Consider the following 16,699-nt stretch of genomic DNA (forward strand, 5'->3'; position numbering starts at 1 on the left):
TTCTTAGGTCACTGAGAAATCAGACATTATCTTTGCCTCTGAAAGTGCATGGAACTCACTTAAAAGCCTTTGAAAAATCAGTGTATTTTGAGAGACAAGGTGGGTGAGGATTACCTAACCCACCTTGTATCTCTAATATCGTGTGACCAACATGGCTACAACTACACTGCATACAATACTGTATTTTGAGACAGTTTGATCTTAGCATATTTTTTCTTGTTTTCTCTTCCTTGATTTATACTGGTAGGGACAGTTTTATTTAAAATAGTCTTTGCTTTTAAAACTTCACCTTTTTCTTCTTTTTGGTACAAACAGAGACATATGAAGTTCAGCTGAGCAATAAGGGCAGATGAGCGCAAATAGTAAACAAATAAGGAAATTACATACCATATCTAAATAGAATTGCTTCCAAATGCAATTTTCACAGTTTTCCAGAGATATCAATGAGTCTTTACAGCCAAGATTTTCAGGGGACTTTCAGAATGATTTGAATTATTGCAGGACTGGCACAGAGTAAGCATACTTGAACTGTTGATGGTGTTGAAATGGCTTTTGATGGAGGTGATAAAATAGAGCATCTTATTAGTAGATATCAGGATTCTTATGTCATCTCCAAACCAAGGTACCCTGAAAAAATAGTGAGGTCTTAGTCGATACACAGCCTCTCCTCAGAGCTGTGGGTCAGACTCACATCAGCTCTTACAAAACGTTAGGGAATAGCCAAACACAGTTCTAGCTTTGTAAATAGCAGCTGGAAAGAGAGTTCGTTCTGGCTTTGAATGCTGCCATATCTATTTGTGAGTAATATTCAGCATGCTTTTTGACTGATTTCCCCACAGGATAATAAATTGGACTGAAACACAAATTTCTCCATGTTACTGTGTCTTACAGAAAACCATGTACATTTGATTTTCTTTATTATATTACTGTTTTACAAGCTTTCTGTTGTATCCTTTTACCCATAAAGGTGGCCCTACGAGGTCAGGATTAAGACCCACAACCAGGATAGTAAAGGGAGGCTTGCACTACAGCTGGCTATTCTGTGGAAAAAATAGGATTTCAGTGTTTAATGCTATAATTAATTACAGCACCTTTCATAGTTCAGCTTCACTTGGAAAATGTTTTCAAACATATGTTAAAAATGCCCTAAATACAATAATGAATTTTTTTATGCTGTTCAAACCATGAATGCTTCTATGTATCTTACTTGAATTTTCTGGGTTTAATTTTTTTTGTATGTGAACTATCTTTTAAACTTGCTGTTATGTTAATTATAGTTCTTCCCTAAGTACAGCAGCTTTGAGAGACTCAATAGAAGCCTTTTCTGAGCATCTGAAGTCATTCAAGATCAGATTTCTAATATGAAAAACAGAATTTTTATTTGCTATTAAATCATCAAGAACAGTGGCAATGTTCCTCCGTCAGTCTTAAAAGATCACAAAAATTTCAAGACTTTGCACTCTTTCTTTCCAATGTAAACACCAGCCTTCATGTCACATTTAAGACTGCAAAGTGACTAATACACTATATTGCACAGATGAATTTGGTGAAATGGGTTAATTCCATGTGGAAAAGTGTCCTTTGTATTAGGTAGTCCTTTCAGTCGTATTAGCTTTTACATCAGACAAGCTTAAAATAGAATCTATTTACTTTCATATTTCACTTCTCTTAAAGTGTAGTCATACTCTAAAATCAGTCTCTGTAAAAATTGTATCACAGGATTGCACATTTGTGTCAGTGATTCCAGACTAATTACTTTTCACTTTACTTATAAACTGAAGTAAATAAGTTTAGAAGTAAAACATTTTTTTTTCCTAAATGTGATCCCTGCACATTCAGTCTGGATTCAGCTTTTCTGGCTCAGCACATCATCACCCATCATAATAACAATAGTATGCAGTTCAGTTTCTCTTAGTTGTATTGACTCTGCAAAAATAAAAAGTAAATAAGCAGATGAGATTCTGAAAGCATATAAGGAGCATATCTGTTGAGTAACAAGATGTAATTTCTATGTACTGGTATCACGTATCAGAGGGGTAGCCGTGTTAGTCTGGTTCTGTAAAAGCAGCAAAGTATGTACTGGTAGTTACTCTCCTGACATCACTGCACTTTAAGTAGGTGTAGCAATTATTAGAAAAGGCACACCCTGTTGGAAAAATGTCATAAGTTCTATTGACTCCCTCACTTCTCCAGAATAATAAAAATGGCCCCTCTGCTGTTCTTGTAAACCACTGTTTTCCTATCCAGTGGCCCACATAAGTTCTACCTGCAGGCTATGCGTTAGAAACCTAGTCACCAGGTTACATTTGGTGATCTTGAACCTTCATTTATATTTTTCCCCATTCCCGTTTATCACCAGTATAACAGTTCAGAACATGGTTCATTTAGCTAGAAAATGAAAAGTTGCTGGAATTATTTGAAACTTGTGATAGAGTGGAGCAAATATTGCCTCAAAGTATAGAAGGAAAATACTTTAGCTATATTTTTAAATAATGCATTTATGACAATATACTTGAGTCTGTGGTAAGAACTACAAATTTCTGCACTGTTACAAATTGTCTATTGAAGATCAGTTTGATGTAGAAATTCAACATAACTTGGCTGCATGTGTACAGACACCATGGTTATCAGTGGAAATTCAACCTGGGATCTGTATCAAGAGTACAGATCCGTACTACTTGAGCAAATGAATTAACTCAGGGCTTGCCGTAACAGTATGTTAGTGCACACCAACTGGGGTGTAAATTCTAGTGGGTGGGCACCAGCGTGTCGCATGCTTACTGATTTGTGTGGACCCTGCTGGCATGCACTAACAGTTCCTTAGTGCATGTTGATATAGCCCGTACTATGTTAAGGTGCACTAGAGAACTTAAGGGCATGGCTACACTTACAGATGTGCAGCGCTGGGAGTTAAAGTTGTCTTCGTACAGCTGTGTAGGGAAAGCGCTGGTGTGTGGCCACACTCACAGCTACCAGCGCTGCAGTGTGGCCACATTTGCAGCATTTGCAGTGCTGTTGGGAGTGGTGCATTATGGGCAGCTATCCCAGCGTTCAAGTGGCAGCAACGTGCTTTTCAAAAGAGTGGGGGGGTGGAGCGTGACAGGGAGCGGGGGAGAGAGAGAGAGTGGATTTTTGGAGCCTACACTGTGTCAGCTCCCTGCCTTTCAAAATCTGAACATTTCCTCGACCCCTCATTCACTCTTAACTGCAAATAGCCTGCAGATCAGATAAGCAGCTGCTCCAATGGACTCCCTTTCTCCTCCTCTCCCACCCCGTTTCTCTCCTCAAGCAAACAGCATTCATCCCCCTGCCTGCCTCATTCACAGCAAGGTAGTGGGTTATCTCAATTGATTGATCACAGTCAGTTACAGATTGATCACAGCAAACAAGAGCTGTGTTTGTTTTTTAGATAAGCAGCTCCCGGAGCCCCGAGTTCACAACAAAACAGAGAGAGGCATCATAACAAAACAAAGAGAGTAATTTAGTTAGGAGATATCCCAGAATGCTTTTAATACCCTGGAGGCCAATAACAGCGCTGGTGTGTGGCCACACTTGACGAGCAGCGCTGCATCACTAGCGCTGCACTCGTTATACCCCAAGCAGACCAGGTGTACAGCCAGCGCTGCAGGCAGGGAGTTGCAGCGCTGGATGTGCCTTGCAGGTGTGGACAGTTACTAAGTTGCAGCGCTGTAAAGCCTCCACCAGCGCTGCAACTCTCCAGTGCAGCCAAGCCCTTAGTGTCCACACAATACACTGATATGCACAAGAACTTACACTCCAGTTGTTGTGCACTAACACACCATGTAGACAGACAAGCCCTCAGTCAGCTGTGAGTAAATAGCATGCTGTTACAGTCACAAGGATCAGCCACTACAGGGAGACAGGATCACCTGCACTACACCAACGTACTTAACAATGCAGGTAGGTATATGCAGTAATTCTTGTTATTCAGAACATGATAGCAGCATTGACAGAGGCTTGTTTTTGCTTAGCCTTTTTAAGCTGGAAACATTTTCTGTAATTGTGGTAGACTAGCCTTAATACATATTATCTAAATGCATAGGATAATTTTATTATCTAAAATATGCTTGTTTCCAGACAGGTGGCTTTTAGGCTTTGAGATTCTGTTGGAGCCAGTATAGCACTGAAATAGCATAATGTATATTGAGCTAATATCCATTCTGTCCTTCATGAAGAATGGCATTTCCAGGTACTTTAGAAGAAAGTGTGTGAAAGTTGCTATAACAATAACATAAACATTCGAGATAAAAGTCACGATATGACTAAGACATTCATCTGTGGTCTTACAGGGAGTCACACATACATTGTGCCAGGAAAACGTACGTATTCTGTTGCAACTGTTAATTTCACTGAGAGAATGATTTATTGTTCTAGGGTAATTAGAGGGGACTGATCAGGCTTTTAGGCTGACAAACTAATGTCCACACAGGTCCTCAAGGACTCTGGACCAACTTGGCTTATTGAAAGAAATATGGCTCATTATCTTTTTATAAATTTTAATAAAGCTATTAAACAAACAAAATATAAAAAAAAATCAAGAAAACCTATTACCAAACCTAAACTATTGTTAATAATACTAAACTAAAATTAAAGAAATACAACTATTAAATCAAGATAAAATTACCAAATTAGTATCAGTATTGGTTTGGAAATAAATAATCAAATTAGTTAAATCACCAAATTAATACAACAAATAATGCTTATGCTATTCTAAGAAGGGCTCTAAGGATGTGGCTGTCTGTTTGGCTATAAATCCCAACTAAAGAATTTTACGAGGTCAGTCAAATACTGAAACCGAATGTTCTAATGTCTGAACCACAATTTGAGTCAATTACAAAGCTTCCTCCTTAGATTTCAATTCTTGTGTGATGAGTAACCCTTTTCATCCCTCTCCTGTGCAGAGAAATTACAGGCCTTAAAAGAGCCCTTTGATAAGCAGAAGTTTGACAACTCTTGTTTGGCAGTTCACAGCTGCCAGCTTTAAATTCTTAGGACCCACTGAAGACAGAACACGCTTTATTTAATGAGTATTTTTATGAGGCTTTGTTTTATGGCATGGAGAAACTTGGGGAACTCTCTTTCTGGTGCCTTTCTTGTGTGGACTTTATGGGTGATGCTACACAGTTGCACACATACAACCACACCCTAAGTTTATAGAATAAAAGGGTTGAGACATATCCCAGCTAATACAAACAAAAGACAGGAATGAAAATGGAAGAACATGAAAACAGGGGAATTATGAACTCTTCAGCTTTTGTGGTCTTCTGGGCTCGTATGAAATAGGAGCTGGAACTGTGGTTGAGGAGCCAGATAGTGATATTGCTGACACAGCACTTCTTGTTAGTGGGTTTTCTTCGGGTGCAGGGAGAGACTGTCCAAAGACTGGCATAGCTTTTTTGTTGATGACGTGAGTGATCAGTTTCAGGATTCTGGAAGGTCAGTCATCTCTCAGGTGGCTCATTGACCCAGAAGGCTTCTTGGCCCCACCCTTGATTCTTATGGTTTTGAACATTGCTCACTCTGCCTTCCAGTGCCACCTTCCAAAGCGTTCAAAAAAATCAGGTGCTAATTAGATGATCTTCAGCAAACATCAAACGGGAAAGGTCTGACTTAAGCCAGCAAGTTTAAAAAGATTTCACTTGTACGTAGCACAGAGGTTGTAAGTCTGCAGTTCTCCTCAAAATATAAAAATACAGAACAGGAGACTACTTTTGAGGAAGTTGTCATGGCCTTTTCTGAGGTCTCTTGAGATATATTATGTCACCAGTTTACAAAATTTCAGCACAAAGTAAAATAAAAACTGATTTAAATAACCCTAGCAACCTAAGAGCCCCTCAACATTCATCCATCTGCAAAATTAAAAATAAGTTGGACAGCTTATGACTAGATGTTGTAATTATTTCGCAAACAAGACAATTTAGTAATCTTTATATTTAGGAGCTAGGACATAAGTCAAACAGCTTGTTTCTGAAAGTTTTCATTTTGATAGAAAAAAGATTAAAGCTTATCAAAATAAAGCTTACCCATATAAAATAAATATTCAAGTTTAAAATGAAGTCTGTATTCCCATCTGTGCTACTTCTCTTGCATCATATCTCGGCAGTCTTTGTAACGTTATGTTTGACTAACTAGGTGTTCTAGGAGTCTCATCTCATTTGGCAATTTCATCTAGTTCTACACACCTACCCAACTAGTTGGAACAGAGAAAAGCTAATAATTATGTTGGAATCTGCACATCCAGAACAAAAGAAGATGCCAAGTGGATTCGAATTTGTATATTTTGTTTCAAGGAATGCTAGTAACCACTTCAGAAGTGAATTCATGAGCTCTCCCGCTCTTTACTGGTTTTTGCTATTATGTGGGAAACACAGGTTCAAATTCTTATTCCATGAGAGAAGAAATTGCATTGTCTCCCTGCAGCAATTCCCCTTTGACCAATATAGAAATAAAATTGATGGCCTTAAAAATAATTATTATTTAGCCCTCCTCACCCGGATTGGCAGGTTGCTAATACAGACCTCCTGTAAGCATTAATCATAGGGAATCCTGGGGATGAAAAGGTGATCTTTTTTGTGCAACATTGATTTCTTTCTAGGGTGGGTCAATGCCTAATGTAGATGTTCTAATCCCTCACAAAGGTCCATTTTACAGATGTCTTACTTCAATCACTTGGGCAGACTTCTTGTGACACATTTATGATGCCTGTATTGACTTCAAAGCACTCTTTGGCAGTATCAAATATCATGTCTTTTGGGGAGTTGATGCTGTTGGAATTTTTGAAAAACATCTGTTGTCAATGAAGCAGCTGTGTGAAGGAAGTGAATGTTGTCAGATTCAAGAACTGCGGCACAAATTGGCTCCGTTTTGAATGTATTTAAAGAACAGTGTATGAAAGGATTTGAGCTAGTCTAATCAGCCTTGATTTCCTTTTTTGTATCACAGTATACAAAGTTTCGGTGCAATCTGTGCCATCTGCGCTTATTTCTGTAGTCCCCAGTTGTTTTTGGTGATTGCATTATGATCATCAGTGGGGTTCCCTCAAGTTGTTGGCAGATAAAACCATGAATATATAGGTTTTTGGGTCAACCGAAGAAGGAAAAAATTAGTGATGCCATTAATTTTGAAGTCTAACACTTAGATGGTCAGTTCAGTGATCAGATTAATGAAGGTCATTTTGTCTTAGTGTTTTCTAGACTTTTGAAAGGTGAGCCCCTTTCTCTGGAAAATGAAGCCAGTCGTTCCCTACCATGTGGTTTTAAAGGCATACAAGTCTTAATATATACATTTTCTGTTCCTCCTTGGTTAGTCCTTAATTCTTCCTCTGCCCCTAAGGGGCACAACTCATACTTTGGGAAATGCTGGTGTAGATCGTTTCTTACGTGCTCTGAAGAGCAGTGATATAGTTAACAATGTTGATATTTCAAGTATCATTGAAATCTGAGTTAGCACTCACTGAAATAAATGTCAGTTCACACTTCCGAGCTATTGTTATGGGATAGGCTCTCTGCAAACTCAGATATTTGTTTCTGAAACGATTTTACTGGCTTTATGTTTTGAAGGCTTTCTTTGCAATCATAAGAGCTTGAGACCTACTATTTTGAAATAAAAACAAACTCAGAAAAATAAGACAGAGACCTGAAGATGCTGCACCTTTCAGCTAGTCTTTCATACTTTTCTCATAGGGGAGCACTGACCTATCATTCAGGGACGTTTGCCATTTGCTTATCAGTATTAACATACTACCTCCGGTACTTGCTCTGTTCCTTTCCCCTTCCACATTTGGAAGAATCAGAAGTATCCTTTGGTATCAGAGATGCTTTGTATGCTGTGCCATCTAGCCCTCTGAGATGCAGCATGCAATATTAGAGGTGAGCCAGAAACAAAACCGTGGATCTGAAAATCTCTTTCCCCTACAAGTTAGTCGGTGCTGAAGTCTATAAATTGGGCTCATCTGATACCCTCTTTATTTTAGTGTGTATTGTGATAATAGAATTGTTCATATAAATAACCTTTAACATACATGATATACTTTGCCAGTGTAACATGCAAATAAAATATTTGTATACAACATTGTGTGCATGTAAAATATTTGTGTACTGAAGGCAATGTAAACAAAAGCGTAATCTTCTTTACCCATGTTTCATGAACTAATTGGGACTGGGGAATTCATAAAATCAAAAACTTTATAAATTGAATATCTCAAAATGACAGTAGTGAATAAGTTGCAGTATGATGCACCATTTTCTTTTTGTCCTTCAAACCACTGCAAAGTGATTTCTAATGCACTGAAGGCATCAGCATGTGAAGGGATGCCAGTGTTGTTACGTGATTCTGCCACCTCCTGCTGGTTGGGAAATATGGTTCGTTTAACTAGTTGTTCATAACGTGGTGTTCTAGTATATTCTAATATCTTGAGCAGACGTGTTCATTTTTCATTGTGCTAAGGTTCATAGGTTCACTATAATGGGTATTTCAGCACGCTTGCAGCTTGGGGGCAGAAACCATGCTGTTCTAGATGCCTAAAAAGTAGCTAGAATTGAAAGGAATGTGTTCAGGAAGTGGAAGTAGATTCAGAGGGAAGGTCTTTTGAGAGATTTAAGATTATTAGAAATAAAGAATGGTTACAGGTACAGTCATGAAGCGGTCTCTTCTATTTTTGCAGTAAACTGGCAAGTGGCCTACAGATTTGGATTGCACCTGTCCAGGGTAGAGTAAAAAGTGATGTGGCTAATATGCATTAAGGTCAGCAATTAAGTCTTAGTTAGCGTGTGCATGTGTCATGTATATACCATAATAGGGTTAATAGTACATTAGAAATTAAAGTCGCTTTGAATTGTGATGTTACATGGTTTTGTTTGATAACAAATATAGTAAGGCATATATTATTCTGCTGAGTTCAGGGCTAAAGTTTGTAAAATGTTCATAGATTCATAGAATTTAAGCCCAGAGGGACCGCTGTAGTCATCTGATCTGACATCCTGCATAACATAAGCAATTTAATTTCACCGAGTAATTCCTGCATCAAGCCCGTATCTAGGGGTCAAGCTAGACCATGCTGTTTAGAAAGGCATCAAGTCTTCAGGTAATGGAGAATCAAATCATAACCCTTGGTAAATTGTTCTAATGGTTAATTATCCATCCTTACTGTTAAGAGTTTGCACCTTATTTCTATCCTGCATGTAGGCTTCAGCTTCCAGACATTAGATCTTATGGGCTTTTTTCTGCTAGATTAAAAAACAGTGTATTATCTGTAATCTTCTCTCGTGTAGGTACTTATAGGTGGTGATCAAATCACCTCTTAATCTTTTCTTGGATATACTAAATAGATTGAGCTTTTTTAACTCTCTCTATGATTGTCATTCATATTGAGAGAAAATATCAAGTTGGTTCCTGAAATGTTTTGACTTCTAAGAAAACTGGAGTACCAAGACAGAGGCAGTTACACTGAGTTTTGCCTTTGCAGTGGGTAGAGAGCAAATCATGGTTCCCTGGGAAGACCAATCTACAATATTTATCCAATTCTGTAAAATGCTACAGATAAAAGAAACTTTCAGAATATAGAACAGACTTGTTGTGTTCATGAAACAGGCCTGTATCTACTTGGAGGTCTTATTCCTGTATGCTTAAATACGTAAAATCCTGATATGTAAAGAATATTGGTATCCTATTAGTATAATTTAGATTTCTGTTTATTAAAGATGACAGACTTTGAATGTCTGTATTATTCAGAAGAGAGAGGAAATGCTTGAATGTTAAATAACTTATTTTGAAAAATCAGCTTATTTCCACTGTTCAGCATCAAAAAATCCATGTTTGTATACAGAGCCTAATGTTTGACATCAGCCCGTACAGGAAATTTAACTTCTTAATAGTACCAATCATTGGTTTTATTATTGTTGTCCATTATCTATTGTTATATCCAGAATTTTTCACAAGCACCCTAGTTGTTCACTGCATACATTTTATTAAGTCTTTGAACTTTTATGTTGGAAAATTGGTGTCTTGAAATTGGTATGTTTGCAGTTCCTTAGCAGTATAGTCACTAGTCATCTGGGATACATTTATACCATTTGAAGCAAGGAGTAGCACATCCCACCTACACTGCTAAGAACTAAGTCTACAATATGGAAACTGTCAGTGTGCTTATAGGCTTGTCTAGGAATACCAGAAGGTAATGGCACCAGTGTACTAATAGAGTGTATTAGAATACTAAATATGATGGGAGGGAGACATGTAGATACTAGTTTATATTTCAGCAACAGCTTTTTTTATGTTAAATTATGAGTTAATAATTTATCACAATGTAAAAATTGAAATTCCAATTGTATCTTTGTCTTAGGTAAAGAACAGTCTTCACTAGAGCTGAACATGCTTCCAGTGCCAGCAGCTCCACTCTCTGTGTTCAGCAAAGAATCCATTTCCTCAAAACACAGTGATCATCACCACCACCACCACCATGAGCACAAGAAAAAGAAGAAAAAGCATAAACATAAGCATAAGCATAAACATAAACATGACAGCAAAGAAAAAGAGAAAGAGCCCTTCACTTTCTCCAACAGCCCAGCCAGTGGACGGTCCATTCGCTCTCCATCACTTTCGGACTGAAGTGAGCACTTCTAGAACTCAACCCAGAGCATTTAGAAGGATGTATATAACTAAAGCCTCTATCTTTTTCTATGAAAATAGGAAAGCATGAATTGCCTTAGCAATTCAGAAGCTGTGTCACAATCCAAATTTGAAATATTCTATTTGTATATTCAGTAGTTGAACTGAATTGGATTCAAAAAAATATTTTATGGTTCTGAGTCAGATTCTTTTCCCCTTTTCTTTCTCCCCACCTCCCACTCATTTTCCCTTTTAAACAAAGAAAACAGCTCTTTATATAAGGACCCTATGTCTACTGGCAACCCCCTGAACATCATGCTGTCCATGTGTACTGCCAGACTCAATTATGTTTTATGCCTTTGATGAATGTTACGAGGCAAAGTATGTTTTAAACAGAAGCCAACTGCCAGACCTCTGATGGAGCACTGTTTCCAAGACAGTATTGTATAACCAAGCATAGACCTCCTGAGAAGACAAAGGCTTTCCTATAATCTTCTTCAGTTGAGCTATTTCTTGCTTTAACCATTACAGTGTAATGTCAGCGTTTTAAAAATAGTACATAGAATATTTGCCTTTTTCAGATACTAAACTCTTAAAGTTCCAAGCTTCTTTTAAGCGGCAGATTTTTATTATGGACACGACCCTTCGAATATAATCGCATTCTGCAATTATGTTTCTGTAATTTTAGCAGAAAAACTTAATGCATGTTTTGCCCTTAATCAGGCTTTTAAAATACAATAAAATTTGTAAATTATTTTGGCAAAGGCAGTTTTTTCATTAAGTAAGATGAAATTGGAAAAAATGACTTTTGCTGAAATTAAAAACATTTTGGAAATCTGTATACATTAAAAAATATACTCCTGTTAAAGTGAATTTACTTGGGAAGTAGTCTACAATGTCAGTTCATGAATCTACAGGAAAAAATATATTACTGCATTAACCTAGGTCTGAGACTTTAAAAGTTGAGTGAATTCAGATGTCTTTAGCTGTGATTTATGCAGTTTGGTTATGCTAATTCACCCAGCCAATATTTTGTTTTAAAACTTCAGTTTTTTAAATTTTTGGCAATACAAGTAAAAACATCACTGCTTCTTTTTATATTTTCTCCTTAGTTGTACGTAGAGGTAGGGTTTTTTATGTTTTTATTTTCATGTACCAGTTTACTACTGTTGGGTGGATTTTGCATCTTATTCAGCTTTCTGTTATAAAATGGTTGTATTTAGGTTAAATATTTTATTTTCAGATGTTTTTGTTAAAGGACTCCTGAGAGAATGAATGATGCTACATCTAGGAAAAAAGTGTTCAAAAACACCCAAGAAGGATTTTTTTAAAAACCAGCCTGTTTCCCCCCTACCTCTCCTGCCCAATAAACACTTTTATATGAAATACCTGCTGTTGGATCTTGTCATATTTTTGGTGTGTACCATTGAACAGAAACAAATTATCTGCATTCTGTAGGAAAACAATGCATCAAGAAGCAGGGGGTAAGAGGGAAAAAAGCAGACAGTCCTTAATGCGGGTTTACTAAGATTAGTCTGTTGCTTTTAGGCCTTACTTATGAGACTTTAAAATTATATTGCTGTTACAGACTTTGGAGAGCTGGTGTTGGAAATACCAATATACAAAAAGGGATATGTTTGTTTATATTGCCACTAGCATTGAGGAACCCTAAGCAAAGACCAGATCCCCAAAAATCTTATAATATTAGTTAATGATATGATGCAGCAGGGAAAAAAACAGGTGAAGTGGGGAAGGAAGGACAAGGTAACACAAGCACGATTTGTACAGTTTAACATAACACCTAGCCACTGTCGACTGATATTCTGCTGGCATGAATTAAGAAGGAAAGATTTTGAAGTGGCTTGATGGAAGTTTTCAGATGGTTTTTCCACAGGTTAAGAGTTGACACACAAAGTGGAAAGGTATTTGTGGGATTGTGATTACATTTAAGGGAAGCAGCACTCTAGTGATATGAGCACAGAGTTGAGGGTCAATAGACCTGGGTTCTAATCCCAGTTGTGACATATTTATCGGTTTGAGTCTGATTAAATTGCTTAACATCTATGTGTTTGTTTTCCCTTCTTTAAAATTAAATTGTGGTTGCTCCCCAAATGTGTTAGACACTGTATGCAGACATAGAAAGTCATAGTCCTTGCTCCCAAAGAGTTTGCAATTTTGTAATTTATAACTATTCAGTGTTCAACTGTTTGAAGTTTTCTCCTTCAACATTAAAAGCTGAATGTGTAGTGATTCAGTGCGATGCCTGGTTGTTGGATTATTTATCTCCTGTAAATTCAAATCTTACAGGTTACCTGCAATGCATACAGTTCATTTTGTACAGTCTGGTTCTGATACTCAAAGTTGTAAACTGTCCTAATCCATAGGGCTCTGCTACCTGGGCCATATGGGAAAATGCTTGACTTGGTAGGTTTGCATTTGCTCAAGCACTGAAAATGCATGTGTGCATGTTGCATATATATGTGTGTAAATATATATGTATACATGTTTGTGTCTGTCTCTTACATGTGTAATATATACATGAACATGAGTCCGCGCATGCATGCGCATAAACACAGCGAGAGCAAAGACTACACAATTTATTTCAATGTCTGATGCTCAGTTAATTGTTACCTTTTCTGTCTGTCCTGTGGTTGTGGGGAAGGGATTCCATAATGCAAGCTCTTGCACATGACTTGATTCTTGTCTCTGTATAGCAAATTCGTATCCAAGCCCATACAATACTCCAAGGTAAACTTCTAAGATTAATATTGAGAACAACAGTAAGCCATCTTACATTATCTAGCTCAGGGGTCAGCAGCCTTTCAGAAGTGGTGTGCTGAGTCTTCATTTATTCACTCTAATTTAAGGTTTCGCATGCTAGTAATACATTTTATCGTTTTTAGAAGGTCTCTTTCTATAAGTCTATAATATATAACTAAACTATTGTTGTATGTAAAGTAAATAAGGCTTTTAAAATGTTTAAGAAGCTTCATTTAAAATTAAAATGAGTCATTGGGCAACAAAATGGCAAATGAAATTTAATGTGGATAAATGTAAAGTAATGCACATTGGAAAAAATAACCCCAACTATACATACAATATGATGGGGGCTAATTTAGCTACAACAAATGAGGAAAAAGATCTTGGAGTCATCGTGGATAGTTCTCTGAAGATGTCCACGCAGTGTGCAAAGGCAGTCAAAAAAGCAAAAACGATGTTAAGAATCATTAAAAAGGGGATAGAGAATAAGACGGAGAATATATTATTCCCCTTATATAAATTGATGGTACGCCCACATCTTGAATACTGCTTACAGATGTGGTCGCCTCATCTCAAAAAAAGATATACTGGCCCTTCGCTGAACCTTTTCTAGTGCAACTAAAATGATTAGGGGTTTGAAGAGGGTCCCATATGAAGAGAGACTAAAGAGGCTAGGACTTTTCATCTTGGAAAAGAGGAGACTAAGGGGGGATATGATAGAGGTGTATAAAATCATGAGTGATGTGGAGAAAGTAGATATTTACTTATTCCCATAATACAAGAACTAGGGGTCACCAAATGAAATTAATAGGCAGCAGGTTTAAAACAAATAAAAGGAAGTTCTTCACACAGTGCACAATCAACTTGTGGAACTCCTTACCTGAGGAGGTTGTGAAGGCTAGGACTATAACAGCGTTTAAAAGAGAACTGGATAAATTCATGGAGGTTAAGTCCATTAATGGCTATTAGCCAGGATGGATAAGGAATGGTGTCCCTAAACTCTGTTTGTTTGTCAGAGGGTGGAGATGGATGGCAGGAGAAGATCACTTGATTATTACCTGTTAGGTTCACTCCCTCTGGGGCACCTGGCATTGGCCACTGTCGGTAGACAGGATACTGGGCTAGATGGACCTTTGGTCTGACCCAGTATGGCTGTTCTTATGTTCTTATGTAATGCAGAGCCCCCGGACCAGTGGCCAGGACCCAGGCAGTGTGAGTGCCACTGAAAATCAGCTCATGTGCCACAGGTTGCCTATCCCTGGTCTAGCACCTTAGGGCATAAGACTACAATATTTTAATGGCTACTTACATTTATTTCATATTCATAAAAAAGTCATAGGTTATTTGTATGTGACCTGTACATAAGGCACTTTAGTCCTATCAGTATTTCCATAATTTCTTTAACACAGTTTATCCACTCAAAGTAACAACGTGAACATTGTTTACACAACATTAGATATCACGTATAACCCTTAAAATAGTGAAGGTGAATATTAATGATTTGAATACTATTTTAACTAAGTTATATTTATATACTGTTGTCTCATTCAGAATTTGAAACCACAATAATGATTTTTCATTCATAATAAGCCAGGGACACTTAATATAAATTTTGTATTCTTATAAGGTTCTCTGATGTCCTCAATAAGTGTCAGATATTATTTAAATAAATTGTTCTTACATAGTTTATCTTAGACTTTTAATGTGTTATAGCTTTATGCCAATATTGATATACACAAGTGAGCCAGAAATCAATTTTAGAAAAAACTTTGCATTAATATATTACTGTGACCTCAGCTGGCTCCCCAGTCACTCAGAGTGAACTGCAAAGAATGGGGCAGACAATCCCCAAAGCTGGTGAATATTCCAATACTTAGATTTTCCAAACCAGCACACAACAGCTTCTATACCTTATAAGCCAACAACACAGTTCCCTTAAAGTAACCGAGCCTCAGGCCTCCACCTAGACACCCAAGTCAGATATGAGGATTAATGAAAATCTTATTCATCATATAAAAAAGGTTCTACCAATCCCAAAGGATTGGACACATTACCTCCCAGGTCAATGAATATTCTAGACCTCTCCCAAATACACGCTTACAGCCAATTCTTATTAACTAAATTAAAATGTATTAAAAAAAAGGAGAGAGAATTGGTTAAAAGAACAGTATACATACAGACATGAGTCAATCGAGATTCAGATTCGCAGCAGAGATGGTGAGTTTTGTAGATGCAAAGAGTTCTTTCAGAAATAGTTCAAAGGTTATAGTCCAATGTTTCTATTCAGGGCGGTCCAGTCAGAACTGGGATTTCAGTCCTTGTGGCTTAGGCTTCCCCTGCATGAAACCTCAAGCAGATCTGAGATGACAGGATCAAGACCCAAGAGTCTTTTATACAATTCCAGGCCACCTTTGACATGTCGGAGTCCTCAGGCCAACAACAGGCATTCAGGGCGACTTTGAAGTAGGTCTATTTCTTGAGCTCTCTGTCACATGGGGTGCACAAGTTGCATTAAATATTCAAAAACAGAAGCCTAACTTTGGGCTGCTAAGTGCATCCTTGGGCACTTGCCTAACTTCAAAAGTGCTGAGCACCCAACAACTCCCATTAACCTCAGTTTTAAGGCCAAGATTTTTGAAAATAGAAACCTTTTTGATTTATATAGCACCTAAAGTGTGCCCCAGATGCTTTACAGAATATAGAAAGATAGGGGGCCAGCCATGCAGAGTTTACAATCTTAAATTAAGACAAAGGAGGGCAGGGGGAAGGGAGAAAAAGGCTTACAGTTAAAATAATTGGGATTGCTTGTTTCTGTAAGCTTGTTAGCAAATGCAAAGTTGAGGGAATGGCCCTTGTAGCAAGTGGGAAAATTGATAGGATACGTTTCAGGTGTTTGATGCTCAAATCCTAAATCTACAGGGACATACCAAAACTTAGAACAGTACAGAGTGAACAGCTGAAGCTTCTTTTCCACAAAATTGTAACCATTTAATTACAAGAAAAACACCTTTGTGAATAAGAACAGGGTCGTGATAGGCTGTGCTGCACTGTCACAAATATTTTGTATCCTTTTTTTTAGAACTGACAGGGTTTTTTTCAGTGGCTGGAAGAACTCAGATTTAACAAAGGGTGATAGAGGTTAAATAGCCCTGAATGACAGTGTAAGAAGAGCTCTGCCACTTGCAGAGCAATGCCCTGATTAAGTTTAGGGATCTATCCTCCAAAAGTGTAAGCAGTTTGTTAAACAGTTACAGCTGGGCGTTTTCTTTTTTCCCCCTAATTACTTATGAAGAAATGTTAGGAAGTGGGCAAG

General features: G+C 37.5%; 1 protein-coding gene across 2 annotated transcripts in view; it reads left to right on the forward strand.

Annotated features, from left to right (window-relative positions):
- The window catches only part of TAF2 (TATA-box binding protein associated factor 2), a 100,607-nt gene extending 88,593 nt beyond the window's left edge, over positions 1–12,014 (forward strand). For both annotated transcript variants that reach the window (XM_045006158.1, XM_045006159.1), the window contains exon 26: positions 10,361–12,014. In XM_045006158.1, the coding sequence (XP_044862093.1) occupies positions 10,361–10,626 (266 nt within the window). In that variant the 3' untranslated portion in view covers positions 10,627–12,014. The remainder of the gene's footprint in view (positions 1–10,360) is intronic.
- Positions 12,015–16,699: the final 4,685 nt, after the last annotated feature.

This window comes from Mauremys mutica, chromosome 2, assembly GCF_020497125.1.
Source record: "Mauremys mutica isolate MM-2020 ecotype Southern chromosome 2, ASM2049712v1, whole genome shotgun sequence".
Taxonomy (NCBI): Eukaryota; Metazoa; Chordata; order Testudines; family Geoemydidae; genus Mauremys; species Mauremys mutica.